We start from the raw sequence: 23,801 nt of genomic DNA, 5'->3' as shown, positions 1-23,801 counted from the left end.
TTGCCTTTCATAGAAGGCACATCCCTTGGGCCCTTCCATTGGTCCCCAGTGACAGAGAAGGTCTCCAGGGGTGGATACCTGAAGGGTGACGTTGAGAGGCTGGAAATGACACTCCAGGTCTTCCAGCTGAATGAAGCTGGATGCGTCCACAGACTCGCCATACACAAAGGAGGTTGGAGACATGATTCTGAAAGAGGAAAGCATGAAATCTGTCATCCCAACCCAGGGTCACTGTTACCCTGAGAACCCAAACATCTGTCCCTATTTAATCTAGAACCTGGCTCCCCACAGTGTCCTCCACCAAACGCTTCCCTTCTGGAACCGCTCCTTCCCTCTCCTGTAAATGGACACAGCCAGACCTACGCTTTGTAAACAGACATTTCCAGTAATGTCTTGTCATCTTAGGTGAAATCAATAAGCTACGTATACAAACATGTACCAGGATTACATTTTTAAAATGAGGAGGAAGACGATGGTAGCTTTGATTTCTGTTTTTTTTTTAAACTGGATTATAAAATTACGCATGTTCTGTTTTGTCATTTGAAAAACATTTTGTGGATTGAAAAAGAGTATGACAATTTAAATGAATTATATATTTGGCATCCTAAGCCCCACTCTGTGACAAATTCATTTAAAAAAAATAAAGATTTTCCGACTACCAAAATTACTAGGAATTAGGTATTAAAAGTTGAGTCCTCTCAGTGATAGCCTTTTTACTTCAGATTTCAAACAGTGGCTACGTAAGATGTGATTAAGAATTCCGGTTCATTCTGTAGTGATGCTTTCAACGTTGCCCGCAAAAACAAACCCCAAGATTAGACAAAGCCAGACTTACTTAAATTCTCAGACAAACAATGGATTCTAGAGGAGATTCTAGAAGCTGCTCACTTGCCTAAACACAATAATGTAAGATTTTTGGTACCAAGTGTGAATGGATAGCAATTCACCTATTTTCAACTTAACGTATATTAGAGTTTGGAACTGCAGTGAGTTCCCAGTACCACCCAATGGCAAGAGCTGGTTCATTTAAATGAGCCCCGTCTTATGTTCCTGGAAGTATCAGCGGTTCACTCGTTTGTTTAACTGATGGCTTCGTCCGCAGGGGGAGGGGGGCTGGCGGGGGTGGGGGGGTGCTGTTAACACCTCACAACGAGGTCTCTGAGGGCTGGACAACGGGATCAAGTGAGCCTGTGTTTTCTCTTTCATCCCCCAAGGACGGGGCTTGGTCCTGGGGATATTCTCACTGTGCCTCTGAGGAGACAAGTAAATAAACTACAGGGTTAAAAATAGAGCCATGAACAGAGGCAAATCTGTGTTAATTTGCAAATATATTCCACCAATGCCTCATGTCTAAAGAACGTGATGAAAAACGCCAAGAGGCAGGAACGCCCACCGGAGACTCATTCCTGACACCCAGCAGAGTGGGGGAGCTTTGCAGGGATGGTTCCTTCTGCAACGCATTAACTTTTTTACTTCCAGCCAAGGCCGGGACCCAGAAGCACTTGAAAACTGAAAAATGAGAAACTTTGAACCTCCAGAAAGTTCAGCTTGCCTGTGGGGCAAGGGTTCAACAGGTCCTCATTTGATCTAAACTAATTGTGCAAATCCTTTTTCCACTATCAAAGAAGTATGTGCTCTGTTTCTGAAGCCGGAAACAGGAACTGACTTCTCATTTTTCCAGGCCTGGGTTTTGGCTGAAAACCACCCCGGGTTGTTTTGGGTGCCTGCCTGCAGCCCTGCTTTCCAACAATGCCAGCAGCATTGAGTGGCCAAGGACTTCAGCCAGGCAGATGGTGGGCCTGCTGTGATCGGCCCTGCCTGCTGGCTCTGCAGAAGGGTCAGAAACACGCAAAGTCAGCGGTGACTCGAGGCTAATCAGAAAGCAGCCCAGGCTTCCTGGGAGCCAGCCAGGGCACTGGGATGCATCTGGTCGTAACCTCTGGCCCAGGAGCCTTTGGCTAAGGTTTTAATCCCAGGAATCAAGCTGCCTCCTATCCTATGACACTCTGGAGGGGTGGGCACTGGGAAGAGATGCATGGAAAGATGTACAGAATATTCAAAGAAATTATGGGGCTTGTATTTGTCATCACACTTCTTGTGTTACCTACCAGGTGGGTGGGTAGCTGGGAAAGAGGAGAAAATCAGGGAGGAGGACATGAGTCACTGCAGCTAAAGCTTCATCCTGCATTTCAAAGCTGGGCAGGAGCGGAAGTGGCAGGGCTGCTGGCTCCTGGCTACACAAGCAAACATAAGAGAAGTACAGTGTTCCGCTCCAGGCAGATGTGTCCCGGCTACTCACCCAGTGATGGATGTGTCCACCTCGTGCATCAGCGGCACTGTCAGCGTGAGGGTGTTGTCGTGCAGGGACTCTGAGCGCTCCATGTTGCCGCTGTGCAGGGAGAGAGGAGGGGACACTGGTCAGCACAGCCCGCCCACAGCGGGTGTCTCCCCTCCCTGCAACAGGTCTCCGTTCTGCACCTTTTTACCCTCAGCTCTGTTTTTGGTCCCTGTATGGCATCCCAGTGCCCTATGGTCTCAGTTGTATTCCCCCCCACAAAGACATGAGTGGGGAGTGGAGAAGGGAGACAGGAAGGAAGGCAGGCAATCAGGGCACGTGATCCAGCAGGTCAGGGCTGTGGGCAGCTGGGCTCGGTCTGGCCAGGGAACTCTGGGAGGCAGCGTTGAGCACCAACCCCAGTCTCCCTAACTGAGGCCATGGGAGCTGATCCACTGACTCCTGAGGCCTGCTGAGGGGCGGGGAGGGGGCATTAAATCCCTGGCACCTGCCCTATGTGCACAGGTGAGGGGGGGTGTGGCCAGAAAAAGCCTCAGGCAGAGAGGCAGGTGCTGGGAGCTGGGAGCTGTCCAGTGCGTGTGTGGTGGAGATGAGTGCTGAGAGGTTATGGGTGGGCACCAACAGTGTGTGCTGCTTCTGCAAGGCTTGCTCCATGAATAATGGACCAGCAAGGTTAGGGCACTGCAGCTGGGAAGGGGTCTGCTGGACTTTAGCAGCTATTTCCCATCTACAGGCATCACCCATCATCCACTGACAACCAAGCCCAGGAGAGAGGTCCTGGTCAACCCCGTCCTGATAAATATCATGGGAGTTCCTGTTATGGAACTCTGGCTCCAGCAGGTTCACATACGGGCCTTCCCCTTGGGGTGAGGAAGCACAGAATGGGGAGTCTTGCAGGGTCATTCTGGAAAGGTGAACACAAGAGGGCTGATGCTGTTGAGGGCTACCATGTGCCAGGCACACTCCTCAGCATGACTGAGCTGGGTCCTCAGAGTAACCCCGGAGGGAGGGGCTCACCCACCACTGACAGGTAATAATCAGCTCAGACAGATTAGGTAACTTGCCCCAAGCACCCACAGCAACCAGGACAGTCTCCAAAACCCGTGCTTTTCCACTGTGATGGCTTCTCCTGATACCAGATTTGGGGGAGTGAGGGAGGGGAGAAGGAAGAGGAGAGGAAGGGAGGAAGAGGAGGAAAAGGAGGAGAAAGAAGACCTAGTTTCCCTTCACTACTTTATGAAATTTCAAACATGAATTGTGATCATTATTGTAGGGAAGCAACCACCTTGGGAAAAAGCACGGCTACTGGGTATATGGTGCTGAACCCAGCACCTGGTTCTACCACACAGAGTGAACAAAGGGTCCCAGTTGAAAGCTAAGTTCACCCTCCAGGGGTGGAACATAAGAGTCCACAAGACCTGCTGAGGTTTGGACACAGCTCATCTGCACCACTCCCCACCCATCATTCCCTGAACCTGTGCAGAGTTCCTGCCGGCTCCCTGCCCTCCCTCTGCCCCCACTGCCTTCCTCTCCTCACCAGCGAGTGCTGAATGCAACCATACTTCAACAGCTCACATCCCCTCTCCTCCTCTCTCCTATTGTTCTGAAACAATGGTGCTCTGTGACTCTGACCCCTGACTCCTCATCTGTCTTCCGCATATGGGGTGAATCCATCACAGTTTACAGAAGCTGCAGGATCAGGTGCCCACCTGGCCTCACTTCCTTGCCCTTCCTTTCCCAGAGGGGACAATAAAAGCTGTACAATCACTGCTCAGGGCAAACCAGAGGTGACTCCTGAATGGATGGGAGGATGGCAACGCCCGGGCCTGCTCCCTCCCCTCACCCAGCATCCTGCCAGGTCTGAGTAATTGGTTCCTGATGGAAGCGCCACCCCGTGCCCTGCCATTTGTCCAGCCACCTGTGGCCGCTGGCAGCTCTGGCCCAACAGTCTCATCTGTCATCGGGTGACTGCTCCAGACTGAGTGAAGTTGCAAAGTTGAGATAAAGAGGCTGAACATCAAAAGGCCCCCAGTTATTCTGCAAGCTCGTGACTTGGGATAATTCCCATGGTCTGCAGAGCCAGGCTGCTGAGACAGGAGCTCTTGAGAAACTGTTTAGTCTCAACTTTCTGTCCTCCTAAATCCACAAGTAGGCAAGAGATCTTCAAAGGGTGGTGACGGGAAGAAAAGGACGATTGGTATTTTAACTGTGGCTTTCAAGATAAGGAGCTTTAAGGATCTTTCCGTCACAGTACGGAATCAAGTGCTGTGGGTGCCCTCTGGGACAGTAAGACCAGATTTTCACCAAAGTCTGCAGAGAAATGGGTGCCTGAAATATTCTGCTGCAAGTTTAATAGATAACACAGCTTCCTAAACATCTGTGATTCAAGAAATTAGAAGATTCTGATATTTAATTATTTAAGCGACCAGTATTAGGTGTTCCCTAATGCTATATAGAAATACTAATGTACATAAAGGGATGTTCTTTAATTAACTTATTAGCATTTTCTTATATGCCCAGCACTGCATCTGGCAAATAGTAGGTGCTTAACAGATGTGTGTTGAGTGAAAATGTGCCTAGTATAGAGTAAGGGACTATACAGAGTAATCATTTGATGAACCTTTAAAAAAATCCCAATGCCCAGATCTCACCCCAGACAAATTAGATCAGGATCCCTGTAGGGTGGACCAGGCATCGGTAGTTTTTAAGGCTCCCAGGTGATTTCAATGGGCACCTAAGATCAGAACACCACTGGTCTATGGACATGAGATTCTAGTAGATAAAGTTTCTGTGTTGTTTGCTCCCCTTCTTTGACACCTCTGATTAGCCCTAAATGGGATTGGGAAGTAGGTGGAGTTTCCTCTTTTTGACAAGGGAAAGTCTCTTCCATGTCATATTTCCTGCCCAAATGTTCCTTCCCATGAATATCAGCTGCTCCAGGTGTTGAGAGACCCAGACAGCACACTGATAGATCTGCCCAACAATGGCGAGTTTTCTGTGGTTTCTAGAAACAGCAGGAGAATGAGAATTTTCAGGTTGGAATAAGCATCTGCCCCCCTTTATTAAATCCAACAGTCTTGTGCTCTGTGGGCAAGCCATTGCATTGTACCACTCCCCTCTTCAAAAACTTTCAGTGGCTCCCCACTGCCTGGGGAATGCAGTTGAGGCTTTCAAGGCCCTCCGTGGACCAGCCCAATCTCCTCTTTCAGCCTCATCTTCCTTCTACTGCCCTTGTATGTCCCCCACCCTTCCTCTGAGATGGTCAGGAATCCCCAATGCACTTCAATGCCCACCAGTCACATGGGTGTGACAGAGTAGGCTGTGCCATGCACATCCTCACCACTGTGCCTAGGCTTCTTCAGCCCAAAACCAGACTCCTCTGTGTAAATGCCACCTCCCCAGGGAAGCCCTTCTGGATTCTGGCAGTGGGAACAAAGTCTACCTTCTCTATGCTTTGCGTTTCTATTAGATCACAGCCATGCTTTATGTAAACGTGAATGATGTGATATTGAAAATAGTGTGAATAAAAAATAATCACGTCTTGCATGATTTCAAAGCTGGCAAGCTCAGACAATTGTCATCTGTGTTGAAATGCTATTATTCCTGTGGCAATGCTACCCTGACAGACAGCGGGAGCCATGCTGCACTGGAAAGTTGTGCAGGAGTTGGGGGATTGCTGGGCTGTATTTTAACATTCACTGTGGTTCTTATTTCCATCTGGTTTGCATGTCCTATTGCAATATGTAGGATATAATTAGTGTTTGTTAAGTCCCACTAGTGCTGAACTAAAGGCCAGAAAGTCATCACCTTTGGAGTGGAGGCTGAATATGACAACACAAGGTAAAGAGGGTCAAACAACCACTGTGACGTGCTGTGCTCTCATTTTTAGGAGAAAGAACATGCTCTAAGATATTAAGGAAAATGCTAAAAAAAAAAAAAAAAAAAATAGAGAAAGCATCATTAAATGCAAAAATATGCTACAGTGGTGGTGGATTGAAGGGCTCTGAAAATGTATACTTCCAGCTTCACAGTGGTTCCCAAAGGAAAATTAATCTTAATTCTGTGAGCTTTAAATAACATTGAGACTGAGGAAGGACTCCAGTGAAAAAATAAAACAAAGCCTCGTTGAGTGTTTGCCCCACCAGTCCTGCTGCTGTCTACTGTTGGGTTGTATTTGTTGGGGCCTGACCTGAACCTCCCAAATGCCCAGTGACTTCAGGCTTTGGGGGCAAAGCCATTAGTTAGTAAGAGGCAAGAATGGACCAAGGGTGATGTTGAAAGATTCAGCACTTGGGAAGAATCTTAGTCTAACCTTTGACTAATTGGTGTTTTTGTGAAAATTCAAGAATCACTCAGGCTGGGGTGAGTACGACAGGGTGTTAAAATGCAAGTTTTGGCTGAGGCATAATAGATGCCAAAATTCAGAGGAAAGCACTAAACCAGGATTTACTATGTCTGGTGGCAACAACCCAAACTATAATGTCAAGGATGTAACAGAGTCGGGAAAGGAGGATTGTTGGAGACAGATTTTGGAGAAAATGGTTTGTGGTCAGGGGAGGGTGACTGCCTTTTAAGTTAAGCTTCAGGGGACCTTGATCAGGACAGTCAGATGCAGGCCCAGGAAATGTAAGGGGAGGGGGCTGCTGGCTTTCCCCTCCTGACTCCACAAGGATCACCTACCATTCCAGAGACTGTCAGGGCAAAGATTCCTGAGTGGTATCTACAAGCAAGAGCCAGGGTAGGGTCACCTTTGGTCCTGTCCCGGGGCACAATCTGGGCAGCAGGAACTGAAGGCATCTTTGGCCGCCTAGAGGCTGAGGTTGGAAGATGTGGTAAGGGAGGAAGCACAGGTGAGCCTCCCCAGTAGTGGGAGGGCGGAGGGGGTCCCCAAAGGGGAGGAGCCAGCTCTGCATACCCAGACTGAGTGAGTGCCTGCAGCAGTGCCTGGTAAGAAAGACCTTTCCTGTTTGCCTTTTACCTCTCACAACCCCTGCTGTGAGCCTGGGGGGCTCTCAGGAAAAGGGGGAAAGGGCCAGTAGAAGCACCACTGCAGGAAAGCTAGACTATTCCCGGAGAAAGGCTTCCCTCCTGCAGCCTTGCCCTGGCAGAAGGGAGGAAGCCTTAACTTGAAATCAAGTTTTGATTATTTCATGGGACAGGAGACACTTTGATTATGGATTTGTGCATTTGCTTTGAGGCTTGAAGCAACTATAGGAGCCCAAGAGAAGGGCTTTTACCAACTTTGGTCCCTGCTGTATCTGCCCTTGTCTCACACAGTGGCTGGTTGTAGTAAGTGCTCAAAGGTTTGTAGAATGAGTGAGGGACAGTGCCTGCCCTGGGCTGTTCTGCCCTACTTCCTGCACTGAGCCATGTCTGCCTCTGTCTCTAGACTGACCCTGTCTTGATGAGGTTTGAGATGGAAGACTCTCTCATTCATTCATCCCGGCTCCCTCTCAGCTTCTGCTCAGTGCTTTACATTTGATGGACATGAATGGGGTTGAGAGGAGCGATCCAGAGCTGGACCCCTTGCTCTACCTGGGGGTCAGATAGATGGCTGAGCCGGCACCTGTTATCTTGAACGATGGGGCTCATCTGAAAAGTCCGGGAGATGACCTCCTCTTTCAGAATGTGGGACCAGGAGCTCCTTCTCAGTGCCCGAGGGTGCAGTCCTCCTTGGAGGAAGTCTTGGGTTGAGCACCCTCATTTCAGAGGTGACCATGTGGGTGGGGGCCTTAGTTTTACAAGGCTCAGCCCCTTGCCTCGCTCTGCACCCCGGATTCAGTGGGTCTCCAGTCTTGGCCACATGCTAACCTGTGGTTGCACAATCGCCTTTCTCTGGTTGACCTGAAGCCCCTGGTTTCATGGTCTGCTCATCTAGTGTCTGGCCTTCCATTTTCCCGGCCTCCATTAGCCATGAGGTTCCTGATTTTGTTATCTCACCTTTTTTCTGTGGACCTTGCCTGACCTTGGGCTTCCCAGTGTTTGGTTCAGATCTCCAGACCACCTCTGGGATAGACTCAGATCCCTTGGCATGAAAGTTTGTTTTGGAGATTAAGGCAACTAGAGATAAGACATGATAACTGAATGCCTGATCCTTGATCAGACTCTGGACCAGTAAAAAAGTGGCTACAAAGTCATTTTTGGGACAACTGGAACATGGACTAGAGATTAGATAATAGCATTGTATCAGCGTTAATTTTCCTGAATTTTATAACTATACTGGGGGTATTTTAGAGAATGGCCTCATTCTTAGGAAACACATGAAGATACTTATGGGTAAAGAGGCATGATGTCTGCAACTTACTTTCAGATGGTTAAGTGGAAAAAATCATACACAGAAAGAGAATGATAAAATAAATGAGGCAGAGCGTCAAGACTGAGTGAATCTGGGTAAAGGGTATACAGGAGTTCCTTGCACTATTCTTTGCAACATTTCTGTTAAGTTTAAAATCATTTCCAAATAAAAATTCAAATAAAAAGGTTGCCTTGGGTATCCAACCTATACAGTCAAAGCTTGTATCTCCCTATTCACCCACCTAAGTACCTCTCCTTCCAGCCCAGCTATCGGCCAAGGGCTACCCAGATGGTACTTCAATGCACCTGTGGATTCTGGCTTGTGGAGGCAGCTCATGACCCCAGAGTCTCTCTCAAGCACCCTTGGCTCTACTGGAGAGAGAGAGGCAGGAGCACAGTCCTGAGGGAAGACATCACTACTGCACTGTCCCCTTCCCTATCTGTCCACTCAGCTCCTAGGACAAGCCCTCTCTTGAGGACCATCTCTTGGGGGCCTCCACCAACAGGCTTGGCCGGGCCCTCAGGCTGCAGGTGTCATGTCCTCGCATCAAGGGACGCTGGGGTACATCCATGAGAAGCCACTGACCACAGAGGACACTTGTGAACTAACCAACCACATAAGCTTGGGCTGGAATCCTGACCTCTCCAGGCCTGTCTCTCCTCAGCTGTAAAATCATTTACCTCTGACTGGATGAACCCCTAGTCCTTCCCAGCTCTCTCTGAGCTGGTGTCTGCACAAGCGGAACTAGACAAGCACCATCCTTGAGAGACCCGATTCTATGCAGCAGTTTGGGGCTTTATCACTGAGCGGTTCCTTCCTCCTCGGCGTTTTGGGCATCATCATCAAAGCATGACCAGGGCATGACCTTTCTTGGTCCCATAAATCTTTCATCTTTGGAAAAAATTTAAATCCCCCTTACCTCTGAGCAGTAACGATGAAGCTAAGAACTTCCTCTTCCCCAGACAGGTGGCTTGTATCAAAGATCACGCTGAATTCATACTATGGGAAAAGAAAGTGACATTTGGCATCAGCCAGCATTCCAAACTTAAACACTACAATCTTCTGCAGTTTATGACCTCTGGATGCTCATTTGCACGGCAAGCTTTATTCTGTGTGCATTTCTCTCTGACGGTCAGGCCAGAGATACAACTTTAGCAATAAAACCCAGAGCCCACTCTGGCGAGAGGCACGCTGTTCTTTTCAGCAACTGAGGTTTTCGTTAGGAAGCGATACACTTGAACTCTTAAACCAGGACTTCCTAAATTTCACTCACACACCATCATCCCAGTTTTTGCCACATCTGCTTATCATATCACCTGTGATATGTACTTTGTATTTTTATTGCCTCACTCTTGCTGTTTAAAGACTATTTTAAAGAGAAGAATTTGTATCACTATCACAGATGGGAATCCAGGATCACTTGCCATAAAGAGGAGGTTATCATAAAAATAAACATAATGGAAACAAAGGGATGTTGAATTCTGTTGCCTGCTGAAGGCTCTGGGCCTAAGGTCTGCTCTATTTTGATAAAAGGGAGATTAACGACTGATAGGGAGGTGTTAGAGATATTGTAGAGCTACCGGAGAATTTCTCCCACAAAAAGTTAGGATTGAAAGAGTGTTGAAAAGGTAATAAATTTCTGTTAGAGTCAACGTGGTTTAGTGCTATGTCCATGTATCACCTAAAAGCATCTCATGAGCCACCCAAAATCATCTCAAGTACTCCCAGTGGTGGGCACCCTGTGATTCGGGGAACACTGCTCCAAGCAAATGGTTTTCACCATATACACACTGGGCAAGTGTGGGAATCAGGAAGGACCCCTTGGGCAGGGCTTATAGAGCCAGGCCCTACCACAAACTATGTGATCTTGGCCAAGATACTCGATCTCTTTGCTTTTCAATAAAAAAAGAAGAGGGTGGGCAAAATGATCCTTAAATTCCATCAAGTTCTGAGAGTCTATGACTTATTTAATATCTAAATATTTGTTCCTTTATGACGTCATTTCGTTCCTTTATGAAGAATTCTAGGCAATGGTCTAACTTTGCAACACTGAATTCTACTGAACTAAATGCTACCTGAAAGTAATTAACACTGGATCATGACTTTGGACCATCAAGTAGAGTGGATGCTGGACATCCCTTTCTAGACAGAAATTTCTGTTGCAGTGAGACCTGTCAGCTTACAGTGAGGGTGGGGCATGGAGACAGGACAGGAAATAGAGCTGGAGGACCCAAAGGAAGGGAAAGTCAAGGGTCTCATTGCAGCAGAGAGTCTGAACTGGCAGGAGATCTGAATTAAACCCTCTAAAGATCAAAGTGAGGTAAGAAGCAGAAGATTTGAGCACAAAGCCAAAATGAGAGCCAGAGGCCTGGGAGAACAGAAGGTCAGGGACTGGGCAGGCTGGTCATGAGAGACAGAAACATACGGCCAGTGAAGTAAGCAGATAGTGTGGTCATGAGGCTTAGCAGGTGGTCTGGAGCCTGATGACCCACAGGGTCTGAGGGCAGGGGAGGACAAGCCAGGCTGTGGATAGAGGGAGCCCCATCCCTGCTGGGTCGCTTCTGGGGCTTTCTCCAGGGACTCACCCCCAGAGCCCTGCCTCCAGGACCAGCCTTGCTACAGGTCTTCACTTTTGCATGTGGAGGAAGGCAGTGACATTGCCAAGCTGGAAAAAAAATCCAACATCCAACATCCATACTTCTGTTGGCTCTGTGACTATTTTGAGAGAGAATGAATGAACAAAATTTAAGGCCCCAGAAGTCAAGGTTACTTTATTTTCATTGTATTCATTTATTCACTTTCTCTTTATGGGAAGTGATCCTGGATCCATCTGCAACAAGTTTTCCTTTTAAAATATCTTTAAAACTAGCAAGACGCACCTTAGGTTTGAGGGAAGGAGGCTGGATTTTACAACAAAATGTCTACTTTTTCTTTTTTTCGGTACGCGGGCCTCTCACTGCTGTGGCCTGTCCCGTTGCAGAGCACAGGCTCCAGACGCGCAGGCTCGGCGGCCATGGCTCGCGGGCCCAGCCGCTCCGCAGCATGTGGGATCTTCCCGGACGGGGGCACGAACCCATGTCCCCTGCATCGGCAGGCAGACTCTCAACCACTGCGCCACCAGGGAAGCCCAAAATGGCTACTTTTAAAGTGTTTCAATTAAGTCTATTTCCTGTTGCTCAAAAGATTTCAATAAAATGTGTGTGTGTGTGTGTGTGTGTGTGTGTGTGTGTGTGTGCGCGCGCGCGCGCATTGAGTGCCATATTTTACTACAGGCAATGATGCTCAGCATTCAGGGTCCTCCTCCTGCATCCTCACCCTACCTGGAATCTCACAGGACTTGGCCCATATTCTGCCAGCTTTCCTGAGGGCAGCCACCACTTGGGGCTTCCCTTCTCCTGGGATGAATGTGGACAGAATGAGGATCAGAGCCAGAAAAAAGGCTGATGAATCACAGATATAAGAGCCACCACAGTTTGGAGCAGGTACGTTCAATGAGGCGAAGGGATTCAAGTGATTTGCTAAGAAATGAGCAAATCTTCCTTACTAGAATATTCTCACAACTGCTTTGCAAAACAGCTCCTATGTACTGAGACCAAAAAGCCTTAGAGATTAAAATGATCCAATTCTATGACATAGGCAGGATAAAAGGATTAAACTTTCTTTTTTTTATTTTTAGGAAGGGAAAAAAGGTAGACAAAGGAATATAAAATTTCCTTCAAATCATAGCAGGGAAAACAGCTTCCATTTAAAAAGGCAGAACTGGTCTTTTAGAGTCTAGTTTTACCTCCAAAAATCATATCTTCTACGTCTTTGCATCTCTTTATAATGATGGCACATACTAGAATGTTCCATGAATCTCCAAATATGCTAAACCATATTATTGTTTGAGCTTAGAAAATTTGGCTCCTTATAAATACCAAAGTGACTGTACTTTCTTGTACTTTTCTGAAAAAATGAAGTGCAATACAATTATTTATATTTTAAGAGGACTCTTCAAAAATTGTGAGTTCCCGGGGGGCGACAGCCAGGACTGTAGATCACTAGCCCAGACCACATCTTCTCCTATGTTGTCCCAGGGACTCAAAGTGGCATGGGATGTCCCAGAAAATAAAATGTTAAGAGGCCAACCAGATGGTGCTTGACAAAGTACAAAGGCCGTGGCATGTGTCTCACATCTGTGGTATGTCACATGGATCAAGGGGAAGGACCACATGTCCACGGCGCCCCGGAACAGACTTGGAGATGGCCATGGACAGGGCTGGCTGTGCCCAGGCAGGGCTTTGCTGGCCACCCTGCTGCAGTGGGGTGTGGACGAAACCTTGGGGAGGCAGTTGCAGAATGAGTGGCTGGTGGGAAGGGCCGGGGGTGCTGCCAAGGAAGTGCCCCGTCCCTGCCCCTTACCTTCGACTTCGACCTCATGAAAGGGAATCCCACACTGCATTTGAGGAAGTCCGATTCCAGCAGTTCACAGGAAATGCCCATTTCCTCCTGAAAGACAAAAAGTACCAAGAGATGGGCTGGCTGCACCAGGACAAGTATGTGGAGGAGCCCCAGGGAGGCAAATCCAGGCTTCAGCAGACATGGTCCTGCTATAGGGAAGTTCTCAGAAAACAGCCACTGTTGGCTGTGCTGGAATGAGGAGCCTCTGACAGGCCAAGTCCCCATCCTCCTCTGACTGCCCAGTCGCCCCGCCGCCACACTTGCCAGAGGTTCTCTGGGAAGACAGTGCAGAGGACAAAACCACTCTTCATTCTTTTTTTTTCTTTATCATGTTTGTTATTGTATATCAGAGTTTCCCTAACTGTGTTCTGTAAAACATTAGTTCTGTGGGTATTACATTTTAAAAAAGGGTTTTGGGGTCAAAAAGTTTGGAAGATGTAGGGATAAAAACAGTTAAAAATGTGATTTTTTTTTAAAGCAATTATTTTTTTTTGTATTTTATTTTGTTTTTTTTATACAGCAGGTTCTTATTAGTAAGAACACTCTTCATTCTTAATCAGCCCTTTGGCTCTGATCCCTAGTGCTCTCCTGGAGAAACGGGACAGCCCACACGTGAGCTGGATGCCTCCTTAGGTTTGCATTAAAAGGCATCCAAGTTGCCTTTCTGGCTCACACCCTAATCTTGCCTTTCAAAACCTTACTAGTTGAGGAAAAATAAACGCTAAGAAAATCGCACCAAGGAAAACACAGGGATTCCTTCTACAGCATGAAGCAATGAGGGCTGAGCTGCACCCTCAGCAAGCCTTCCCAGGGTGGGGGTGGGTGCAAGGGCAAGGAGAGGGTTCCCAGCATAGCTGGCCTGGGCTGGACTCTACAGACAGGCACGAGAAAACCAGGAAAGGGGCCGTGGGGAGCTGCCATCTTACCACCTGCACACATAGTTTACAACCAAAGTCAAAGAAAAGCAGGAGGCTCTTCATAATCCACAGGGCCTCTCCGAGTCACTGAGACCAAATCAAGACTTCTGAGGGGAGACAGAATGTTTGCAGATATGGGAAAAGGAGAAGGCACAGAACAGAACTAGCACTGGCTGAATGTCTAGAAGCTGGGGTGCTGGAGTTCAATGAGGTCATGTGACTTCCTCAAGGTCATTCTTTGTTTTTTTTCTTTTTTTTTTTGGGTACGCCGGCCTCTCACTGTTGTGACCTCTCCTGTTGCAGAGCACAGGCTCTGGACGCGCAGGCTCAGCGGCCATGGCTCACAGGCCTAGCCACTCCGCGGCATGTGGGATCTTCCCGGACCGGGGCACAAACCCATGTCCCCTGCATCGGCAGGCGGACTCTCAATCACCGCGCCACCAGGGAAGCCCCCAAGGTCATTCTTGACTGACTCTAAAACCTACCTCCTTCCCCTACCAAGGCCCTGATCTTCTCAAGGGCCTTGGCAACTCTGCAACACACAACGGCAGCCAAAAGGAACCAACCTGTGTGGATTCTGGCTCTGAAATGTCACCCATGCTCCCTCCTCCAATTTCCAAGACCTGCACCTCAGCCCAGACCCACACTTCCAGGTAGATGGGTGAAATAAAAAAAGTTTAAGTTGTGAGTCTAATCAGAAAAAAAAAAAATGTGAGCACTTACCACAACATACGTACTTAGTTACATGTTATACACATATACTGTTACACTAATATATTATGAACATTATCAAACACAAAAAGTAGAAATGACAAAAAACAAACAACTCATCTGTGGGATTAGAAGTCAAGATAATAATTGGCGGGTGGCAAGTGGAAGGGAGTTCTCGGGGTGCTGGGGATGTTCTCAGGTGTGATCATTGTGAAAATTCACTGAGCTGGGCCCCTAATGATTTGTGTACTTTTGTCTGTTTTCTAAACATCAATAAAACTTTATTTAGAAAATAGCAACAAAGCAACAGCAACACAAACAACCCGAAATACAAGGAAATAAAACATAGGAGATATATAAATATAAAAGGGAACTGTAGCTTATCTTTCAGCATTCAATCTAGATATCTAATGGGGATAACTGATCTCAGTAACTGTTAACTTTTCTAACTGTTCTCCATGACCTTAGTCAGCATCCCTCATGTGGGCTTTGGACCTCCTGCATTAAAATTGGTTTGGGATCGCCTTAAAAAATACAGATTCCCAGGCCACGCCCCAGTGGTCTGAGTATACTCTGGGATTGTGGGGCCTGAGATAAGCATTTTCAATTCATGGTAGGTGATATGGTAAGTGTTCCACTGTGCAATGCTTTGGGAGCCACTGCTATGAGTTTGCCTTTTTTTTCGTCCATTCTACAGGCTGCTTGAGGAATCTTCTTAAAATGCTTCTCTCCATTATGAACATAATAAAGCTCAAAATCTTAACACTGGCATCCATTTGGCCCCTACCTCTCTGAGCACATATGTCACTATTCCACAAATATCCTTTTCTTGGTCTCATTTCCACACTTTCCACACTTTTGCCTAGTTTTTCCCACTGTCAGGAACACCTTTCCTCAGCCCTTCTTCCAAGGCTTCCTTCACCCATCTTGCCCCAAACACTCGTGGGTGGTAGGTAAGTTTGCATATCTAATATGGGCATGGCACAGGACTTGGAACGGACCCTGAGCATCCATTGAGTGGCTGAGTCATCACATCACCTCCCAAGATCAGCACTGAGGACACAGATCTGAATGACACTAGTCCCTGTCCTTGAAGAGCTCACAGCTTAGAAGGGGGACATCTTCCAGCAGAGAAACAGACATTTACAGGGCAGTGTGAGGGGCTGCTCTTGGAATCTCGAGAACATGCAGCGGCAATCTCAATAAGGAAAACCAGTGAATGATTTCTCAAATGCTGTCTCACGAACTGCATGGCCCAAAGATTGGTCCTAATGATTCACTGTTGGTGGCCTCTTGTCACCATCCTCTTCCTTATAATTCCTCGCCCAAGAAACAATATCCACAATTGGCCCAAGTACAAGCTACTCTAAATCCTAGCTAACTGGTCTGTGGGCATTAGAGGCAGTGAGCTCAAGCCTAGGTGACCTTAACTCCCTGGGACAGTCTTGGTTTATGTCTGTTGTCCTGGTGTAATTACTCTCAAGAGCATCCCAGGATATACATAAATTATATTACTCAACCCAGTTCCAAAGCTCAATATCTCACTGGAAATCCCTTTCAAACCAGGACAGAGGTTTTCAATTTAAGTCAAAGGTCTATCTGTTCTCAAAGATTTATCACCCCGAAGACTTCTTCAGGTTTTACATGGATGTGAAGGACTCACTAGGCTTTAAAAATTTACTCTGGAAATTGAGGGGACCTCCGTTTACTCAGCTTTGATCTAAGACTGCTTTTGATTGTCTGAGAACTGCTGAACTACTTTATTTTTGTTAATTCCAAAATGCGAGGAAATAACATTTAAACCAGCATTTATTGCATTATTCCACATCTCTCTTCCACCCTACTCAGTCTAATAGAAATGACAGAATTCCGGTTGGATCTTGGGGTGGGGGACAAGCAAAAAGAGTGAAAACCAAAGACATCTGTAGGAATGAAAGCGCTCAGTATATGGTCATGACTCACGCGCTCCCGGACGCTGCAACAGGGAAGAATGTCATGGATCACCCTTCTGCGCCTGTCAGCACCAGAACAGCCCTCCCATGGCTATGTAAGTCCCCTTGACTGAAAGGCTTTAATTCTGTTTTCCACCCTTCACTGCAGCTATGAGGCAAAGAGGCCCCCAGAGCATGGGCTTCAGCAAACACTGTGACTGCTGGTGTGGACGGCACAAGATCTGCACCCAGAACCCCTTTACTAGATGACTTCCAGTCCCTGGCTGAATGGGAGCTGCTTTGCCTGGGAGGTTATAACACCCTTCCTCTGCAGCCTATGATTGACATGGGTGCAAAAGGCTGCCCCTTTGCCTCAAGGTGAGACCAGCTGTGCTGTGCAACTCATGTTCCAGAGCCCCCGTGGGATTAGGCTGAGAGCACATACCTGTTTGCCTCTCTCTTCTGCCCCATTCTGTTCCCTTCACTCCTTTTCTCCCAAGAGCATTTCTGCAGTAAATCATTTGCCCAGGAATCCCCATCTCAGGTTCTTCTCCGGTGAACCTGACTTCAGACAATACTCTTTATAGATGAGGCTGCTGGCACTGAGAGCTTCTGGAAAGTACTGGGCATTTGTTCCCAGGTGGGGAGAGGCAATGGGAGGGGAACCCTCACATGCTAACGAATGTTGTTCAAATCCATACTAACCCAAGGAAAAACTTTCTAACTACTGGTTATAAAGTCAGCATAGCTGCCCCCATCAGGGAGCACTTAATCTCAAAGCAGTATCAGCACCCCCTTTGCTCTGGTTTTAGATCCTGCCTGGGCATAACCTTAAAAAACAGGGTCACTATGGAGCTAGGTACCACCCCCGCCCACCTCCACCCCCACTCCATAGTCAGGCAGGCATCCTGTAGTCAGAGAAGTCTCAGGGAACCTTTAAAAGATGAATGTTGGGGTGATGTAGCTAAACTAGCTGTGCCCTGGCTTTAGACAGCATCAGGAATAGTGATTTAGTGGGGGAACGGTGCTTTTTACCTCCACCAGGCATATGGTACCCCACCAGGAGGTACATGGGAGAGATTCTAGGGACAAGGCTTCTCCGTGGCTCTGATTCCTTCTGTGCCTCAATCATTGCTTACATTGACTTTAGCTTGGAGAACTTACCTTCAGCACTGTTGCAAGACTTATGATTACCAGCTCTCAGCTGATGGGTAATGTGGACCAGTGAATAGACTGTCTACCCTTTGGCCCTGATTGCCAGACAGTGTAGAATCTGATTATCCAACTCATATGCAGTGCAAATCTACTAAAACCTGTTGCAAAGGTGCAGGCTTTCATGAAATCAATGAAAGTGATGCTCAGAAACTGCTCAAACCACTCAAAGCCTCTGATTAAGTCTGGATCTGGCAGAGTTAGATCAGTTAACAACTGTTGAAGAAGTCAAAATTATCCTTGGATGATAACACTTTAAGATGCTTGAGAAGATAAGGCTTCAAATTTAAAAGATCAAGAGAAGTGTTTGGGAAAAATGTACCATCATAAAAACGACCTTTCTGTGATTGTTCTAAAGAAAAAAAAGGCAAACTATGAAGCAAAGAATGTTACCTTATAATAGGAATATTCACATCCAAAAGCTGCCTACCCAGGACTCAGTTACTTCTTTCATTTCAGAAATTAATGCACTGCTATTTTAAAGATGCTAATAAAGCAAATAAACTTTTGCCTTGGGTCTAAGTATCCTTGACCATTATTATTACAAGAGCTGTTACGTGTAGAATAACATAAACTTATTTTCATAATCTTTAGTTTCATTTTTCAAGTAAAGTCCCAATCAAAACTTAAAAGAAAAAATTTTAATATGAAATTCTGGACCCTATTTTAAGAAGATTCACAAAACTGGCCATTTTCCCAGTCCCACTTTTCCTTGGCTAGCAGACACATCCAATTCCATAAAATGCTATCAAGGTTTCTCCCCAGAGATTGAGTAATTCAGTTTAAATTTTCTAAATTTTTTGTTTTACTAAGACACATTACTCTCAGGATCAGAAAAACATCAATTAACATTTTTTTTTAGAACACAAGATTAAAGCCTACTTGGTTTCTGCATGTTCGTCTCTATATTCTCAGTACCGGGCACTCAGTAGCTCCCTAGTTTGCACTTAGTACTTCAACAAGCCTTGGCTCTTCAGGGATTCAGATGAAGGGACTTCAAGAGGCAGCTTATTTGCTGGTCTGCCTGGCATGGGAGATGCTTGCCTTGGCAAAGGTCCTCTCTTTTCCAGACATACCTCGGCTGTCCTGGCCCTGAGAGTTTGCCCAGCGGAGCCAAGCTCCAGCCCTGCTTGTAATATGCAGTGTGGCTGGCAGGAAGAAATCAGATCATGAAGTTAGTGAGCCTCCTTGGCCTTCAGGCTCCTTCTTCCCATTCACACAGCATTCGACTTTATTCTGGAGCCAAACTTGCTCTGACCACCAACGCAGTGCCCTGTGGGAGGAGCAAATCCGCAAATCTGGTCAGGACTTAACGCTGGGCTCCAGGGAGAGTGTGAAGTTTATCTTCCCGTTTGCTACTTCCTCCTGTGTTTGTCAAACTGAGATGACCCTTCATGTTCTATGTCTGACTGAAGTTTGGTATTCATCTAAGACCCCCTTCCTTTTTTCCAGCCATGTGAGGTGTGACCCGTGAGCTGATAAGCTCTGTGTTCACTCAGTTAATAGAGAATTCAGGGAAATTCTGGAAGCACTTGATCCCAATTCTCTAATTAACTGAGGAGTCAAAGGTGAGCAGGGGTTCTCAATAACCTGGCCCAGTGAGCTAATAGAAAGAGTTTATTCCCTGGAAATACTTTATTGGCCCCACTCAAGGATGAGTCAGCCTGAGCCTCACCAGAAAAAACAGTGCTATTCCTAGACGGGAATCCTTTGGGACAGGGCCCATGGAATTCCTCAGCATGCAGAAAAGCACACGGTATGCAGCACAGAAAGTGCACAAGCTTTGGCATCGGTGTCCCAATTGATTTGCTCGGATATGTAACAGCTATGGGTCATCCGACAAACAGGCTGCCCTTTCTACAAGCCTCCATTTTCTCACCTGAAAAATGAAGCCATAACACCTGCCTTATAGGACTGGGGCTGGCCTGCCAGGGTGGATGGTTGTAAAGACGGAGTCCACAGATGGCCCCTACTCAGTAATAGCTTGTTACATGCCAGGTAGCTCCTCTTTTTATGCCCATTTTACAAGGAGGAAACTGGAACACAGAGAAGTTATAGCACTTGCCCAGGATTTCCCAGCTGCCAATGTAAGAATGAACCAGAGGGGGCCTGAGGCGGGGAACCCCAAACAACGCACAGACAAGGTCCCCTCTTCCCCATCCCCCGAAGAACCCACAGAAACTGAGCCTGAGCAGGTGGGCAGCATAAACCCAATGAATGGAGCGTGTGGCCTTTAAGGAACCTGGAGTACACGGGATGCCAGGACAGATGCCAATCGTGGCTAATAGCCTAGCAAGGCTGGGGCACTGGTTTACAGGCCCTGCCGGATAGGGGCTGGCAACCAGCAGTCTGAGGGAACAGAGGTGATTACCAGCACACATGGGGGTTCCAAGGCAAGTGCTACAAAGCAAGTGCCTTTTTAAACTTTTGTCTAAACCCCCATTTGGAAGTAAAGGCCCAGACTATTCTGGGTTTCTTCTTTCCAAGCTTAAAAAAGTAAAGCAAGCAAGAGCTAGAGTCAAAACAAATGCTTGAGACAGATGAACCACATAACTGTTAAAGCCAAAATCCCCTCCGAAGCTAAGGAGTGCTGAATTTGGAGCGTGCACTTTGAACAACCCTGTACCCATCACAGGCAGTGGGAAGTCAGCTGTCCCAGGAGGAGCAATTTTCTTATCAAAGTGGAGACAAGGGAGGCTCCTCCCAAACAGTCCTCTTGGTGCTACGGATGCTTTAAAATGAGTAAAAATCATATTGCATTTAAAAAAACCAACACAAATCAGAAATGACTTGAATAAGCTTATTCCTGTAACATGCTCCTCCTGTGCATTACATCAACCCCTAATCATGTATTTTCCCAACATGAAGACAAATCAAAACACTTCCATAAATGCTGATGACTGCCCCCTTTGGGATGGCAGGAAAACTAAAGAATCTAAACAAACAAATAAATAAAAATAAACCCACCATCCCAGCCCCCATTCACCCCAGCGGGTGAGCAGACAAGCCTCTCAGGCTGGAGCTGTCCATCCTTTTTTATTTCTGGTAAGGAGCGAAGGAGATCTCCTCCAACACCCAGCGCTAAGGCAACATTTCCAATTTGAATATTCCATTGGTCAGGCTGCTGCAGGCGGCCAGGCTTTAGCAAGACCAGCTGGGTGGCTGACAGAGCCTTGGTGCTCCAGCCGGGTGTCAGGCCCATGCCTCTGAGGTGGGAGAGCCGAGCTCAGGACATAGGTCCACCAGAGACCTCCTGACCCCACATAATATCAAACGGTGAAAGCTCTCTCAGAGATCTCCATCTCAACTCTAAGACCCAGCTCCATTCAACAACCAGCAAGCTACAGTGCTGGACACCCTATGCCAAACAACTAGCAAGACAGGAACACAACCCCACCCATTAGCAGAGAGGCTGCTTAAAATCATAATAAGGTCACAGACATCCCAAAACACACCACTGGACGTGATCCTGCCCACCAGAAAGACAAGATCCAGCCTCATCCACCAGAACACAGGCACCAGTCCCCTCCACCAGGAAGCCTACATAACCCACTGAAACAACCATAGCCACTGGGGACAGACACCAAAAACAACGGGAACTACGAACCTGCAGCCTGCGAAAAGGAGATGCCAAACACAGTAAGTTAAGCAAAATGAGAAGACAGAGAAACACACAGCAGATGAAGGAGCAAGATAAAAACCCACCAGACCTAACAAATGAAGAGGAAATAGGCAGTCTACCTGAAAAAGAATTCAGAATAATGATAGTAAAGATGATCCAAAATCTTGGAAAGAGAATGGAGAAAATACAAGAAACGTTTAACAAGAACCCAGAAGAACTAAAGAGCAAAGAAACAATGATGAAAAACACAATAAACGAAATTACAAATTCTCCAGAAGGAATCAGTAGCAGAATAACTGAGGCAGAAGAATGCATAAGTGACCTGGAAGATAAAATAGTGGAAATAACTACTGCAGAGCAGAATAAAGAAAAAAGAATGAAAAGAACTGAGGACAGTCTCAGAGACCTCTGGGACAACATTAAACGCACCAACATTCGAATTATAGGGATACCAGAAGAAGAAGAGAAAAAGAAAGGGACTGAGAAAATATTTGAAGAGATTATAGTTGAAAATTTCCTAATATGGGAAAGGAAATAGTTAATCAAGTCCAGGAAGGACAGAGAGTCCCATACAGGATAAACTCAAGGAGAAACATGCCAAGACACATATTAATCAAACTATCAAAAATTAAATACAAAGAAAAAATATTAAAAGCAGCAACGGAAAAGGAACAAATAACACACAAGGGAATCCCCATAAGGTTAACAGCTGATCTTTCAGCAGAAATTCTGCAAGCCAGAAGGGAGTGGCAGGACATATTTAAAGTGATGAAGGAGAAAATCCTACAGCCAAGGTTACTCTACCCAGCAAGGATCTCATTCACATTTGATGGAGAAATTAAAACCTTTACAGACAAGCAAAAGCTAACAGAATTCAGCACCACCAAACCAGCTTTACAACAACTGCTAAAGGAACTTCTCTAGGCAGGAAACACAAGAGAAGTTAAAGACCTACAATAACAAACCCAAAACAATTAAGAAAATGGTAACAGGAACATACATATCAATAACTACCTAAAATTTAAATGGATTAAATGCTCCAACCAAAAGACACAGACTGGCTGAATGGATACAAAAACAAGACCTGTATATATGCTGTCTACAGGAGACCCAGTTCAGACCTAGGGACACATACAGACTGAAAGTGAGGCGATGGAAAAAGTTGTTCCATGCAAATGGAAATCAAAAGAAAGCTGGAGTAGCAATTCTCATATCAGACAAAATAGACTTTAAAATAAAGACTATTACAAGAGACAAAGAAGGACACTACACAATGATCAAGGGACCAATCCAAGCAGAAGATATAACAATTGTAAATATTTATGCACCCAACATAGGAGCACCTCAATACTTAAGGCAAATGCTAACAGCCATAAAAGGGGAAACCAACAGTAACACAATAAAAGTAGGGACTTTTAACATCCCACTTTCACAAATGGGCAGGTAATCCAAAATGAAAATAAATAAGGAAACAAAAGCTTTAAGTGATACATTAAACAAGATGGATTTAATTGATATTTATAGGACATTCCATCCAAAAACAACAGAATACACTTTCTTCTCAAGTGCTCATGGAACATTCTCTGGATAGATCATATCTTGGGTCACAAATCAAGCCTTGGTAAATTTAAGAAAATGGAAATCGTATCAAGTATCTTTTCTGACTACAACGCTATGAGACTAGATATAATCACAGGAAAAAATCTGTTAAAAATACAAACACATGGAGGTAAAACAATACACTACTAAACAACCAAGAGGTTACTGAGAAAAATCAAAAACTACCTAGAAAGAAATGACAAGGAAAACATGACGAACCAAAACCTAAGGGATGCAGCAAAAGCAGTTCTAAGAGGGAAGTTTACAGCAATACAATCCTACCTCAAGAAACAAGAAACAACACAAATCAACAACCTAACCTTACACCTAAAGCAATCAGAGAAAGAAGAACAAAAAACCCCAAAGTTAGCAGAAGGAAAGAAATCATAAATATCAGAGCAGAAATAAATGAAAAAGAAATGAAGGAAACAATAGCTAAGATCAATAAAACTAAAAGCTGGTTCTTTGAGAAGATAAACAAAATTGATAAACCATCAGCCAGACTCATCAAGAGGAAAAGGGAGAAGACTCAAATCAACAGAATTAGAAATGAAAAAGGAAAAGCAAAAACTGACACTGCAGAAATACAAAGGAGCATGAAAGATTACTACAAGCAACTCTATGCCAATAAAACAGACAACCTGGAAGAAATGGACAAATTCTTAGAAAAGCACAACCTACTGAGACTGAACCAGAAAGAAACAGAAAATATAAACAGACCAATCACAAGCACTGAAATTGAGACTGTGATTAAAAATCTTCCAACAAACAAAAGCCC

At 45.9% G+C, this 23,801-nt stretch overlaps 1 protein-coding gene across 3 annotated transcripts in view; it reads right to left on the bottom strand.

Moving 5' to 3' along the window:
- ITGA9 (integrin subunit alpha 9) overlaps positions 1-23,801 on the bottom strand; it is a 353,650-nt gene that overhangs the window by 69,655 nt on the left and 260,194 nt on the right. For all 3 annotated transcript variants that reach the window (XR_003429002.1, XM_027088159.1, XM_027088160.1), the window contains exons 19-22: positions 12,993-13,079; positions 9,511-9,590; positions 2,300-2,389; positions 79-187 (exon numbers count right to left, since the gene is read on the bottom strand). Coding sequence is in view for 2 of the 3 variants with exons in the window: in XM_027088159.1 (XP_026943960.1) it covers positions 79-187; positions 2,300-2,389; positions 9,511-9,590; positions 12,993-13,079 (366 nt within the window). In the remaining variant the exon portion in view is untranslated. The remainder of the gene's footprint in view (positions 1-78; positions 188-2,299; positions 2,390-9,510; positions 9,591-12,992; positions 13,080-23,801) is intronic.

Source organism: Aethalodelphis obliquidens, unplaced genomic scaffold (genome assembly GCF_003676395.1).
Source record: "Aethalodelphis obliquidens isolate GAN/ISIS:26980383/991018 unplaced genomic scaffold, ASM367639v1 scaffold62, whole genome shotgun sequence".
Taxonomy (NCBI): Eukaryota; Metazoa; Chordata; class Mammalia; order Artiodactyla; family Delphinidae; genus Aethalodelphis; species Aethalodelphis obliquidens.
The sequence above is the reverse complement of the archived record's forward strand: the minus strand, read 5'-3'. Positions and strand labels throughout refer to the sequence as shown.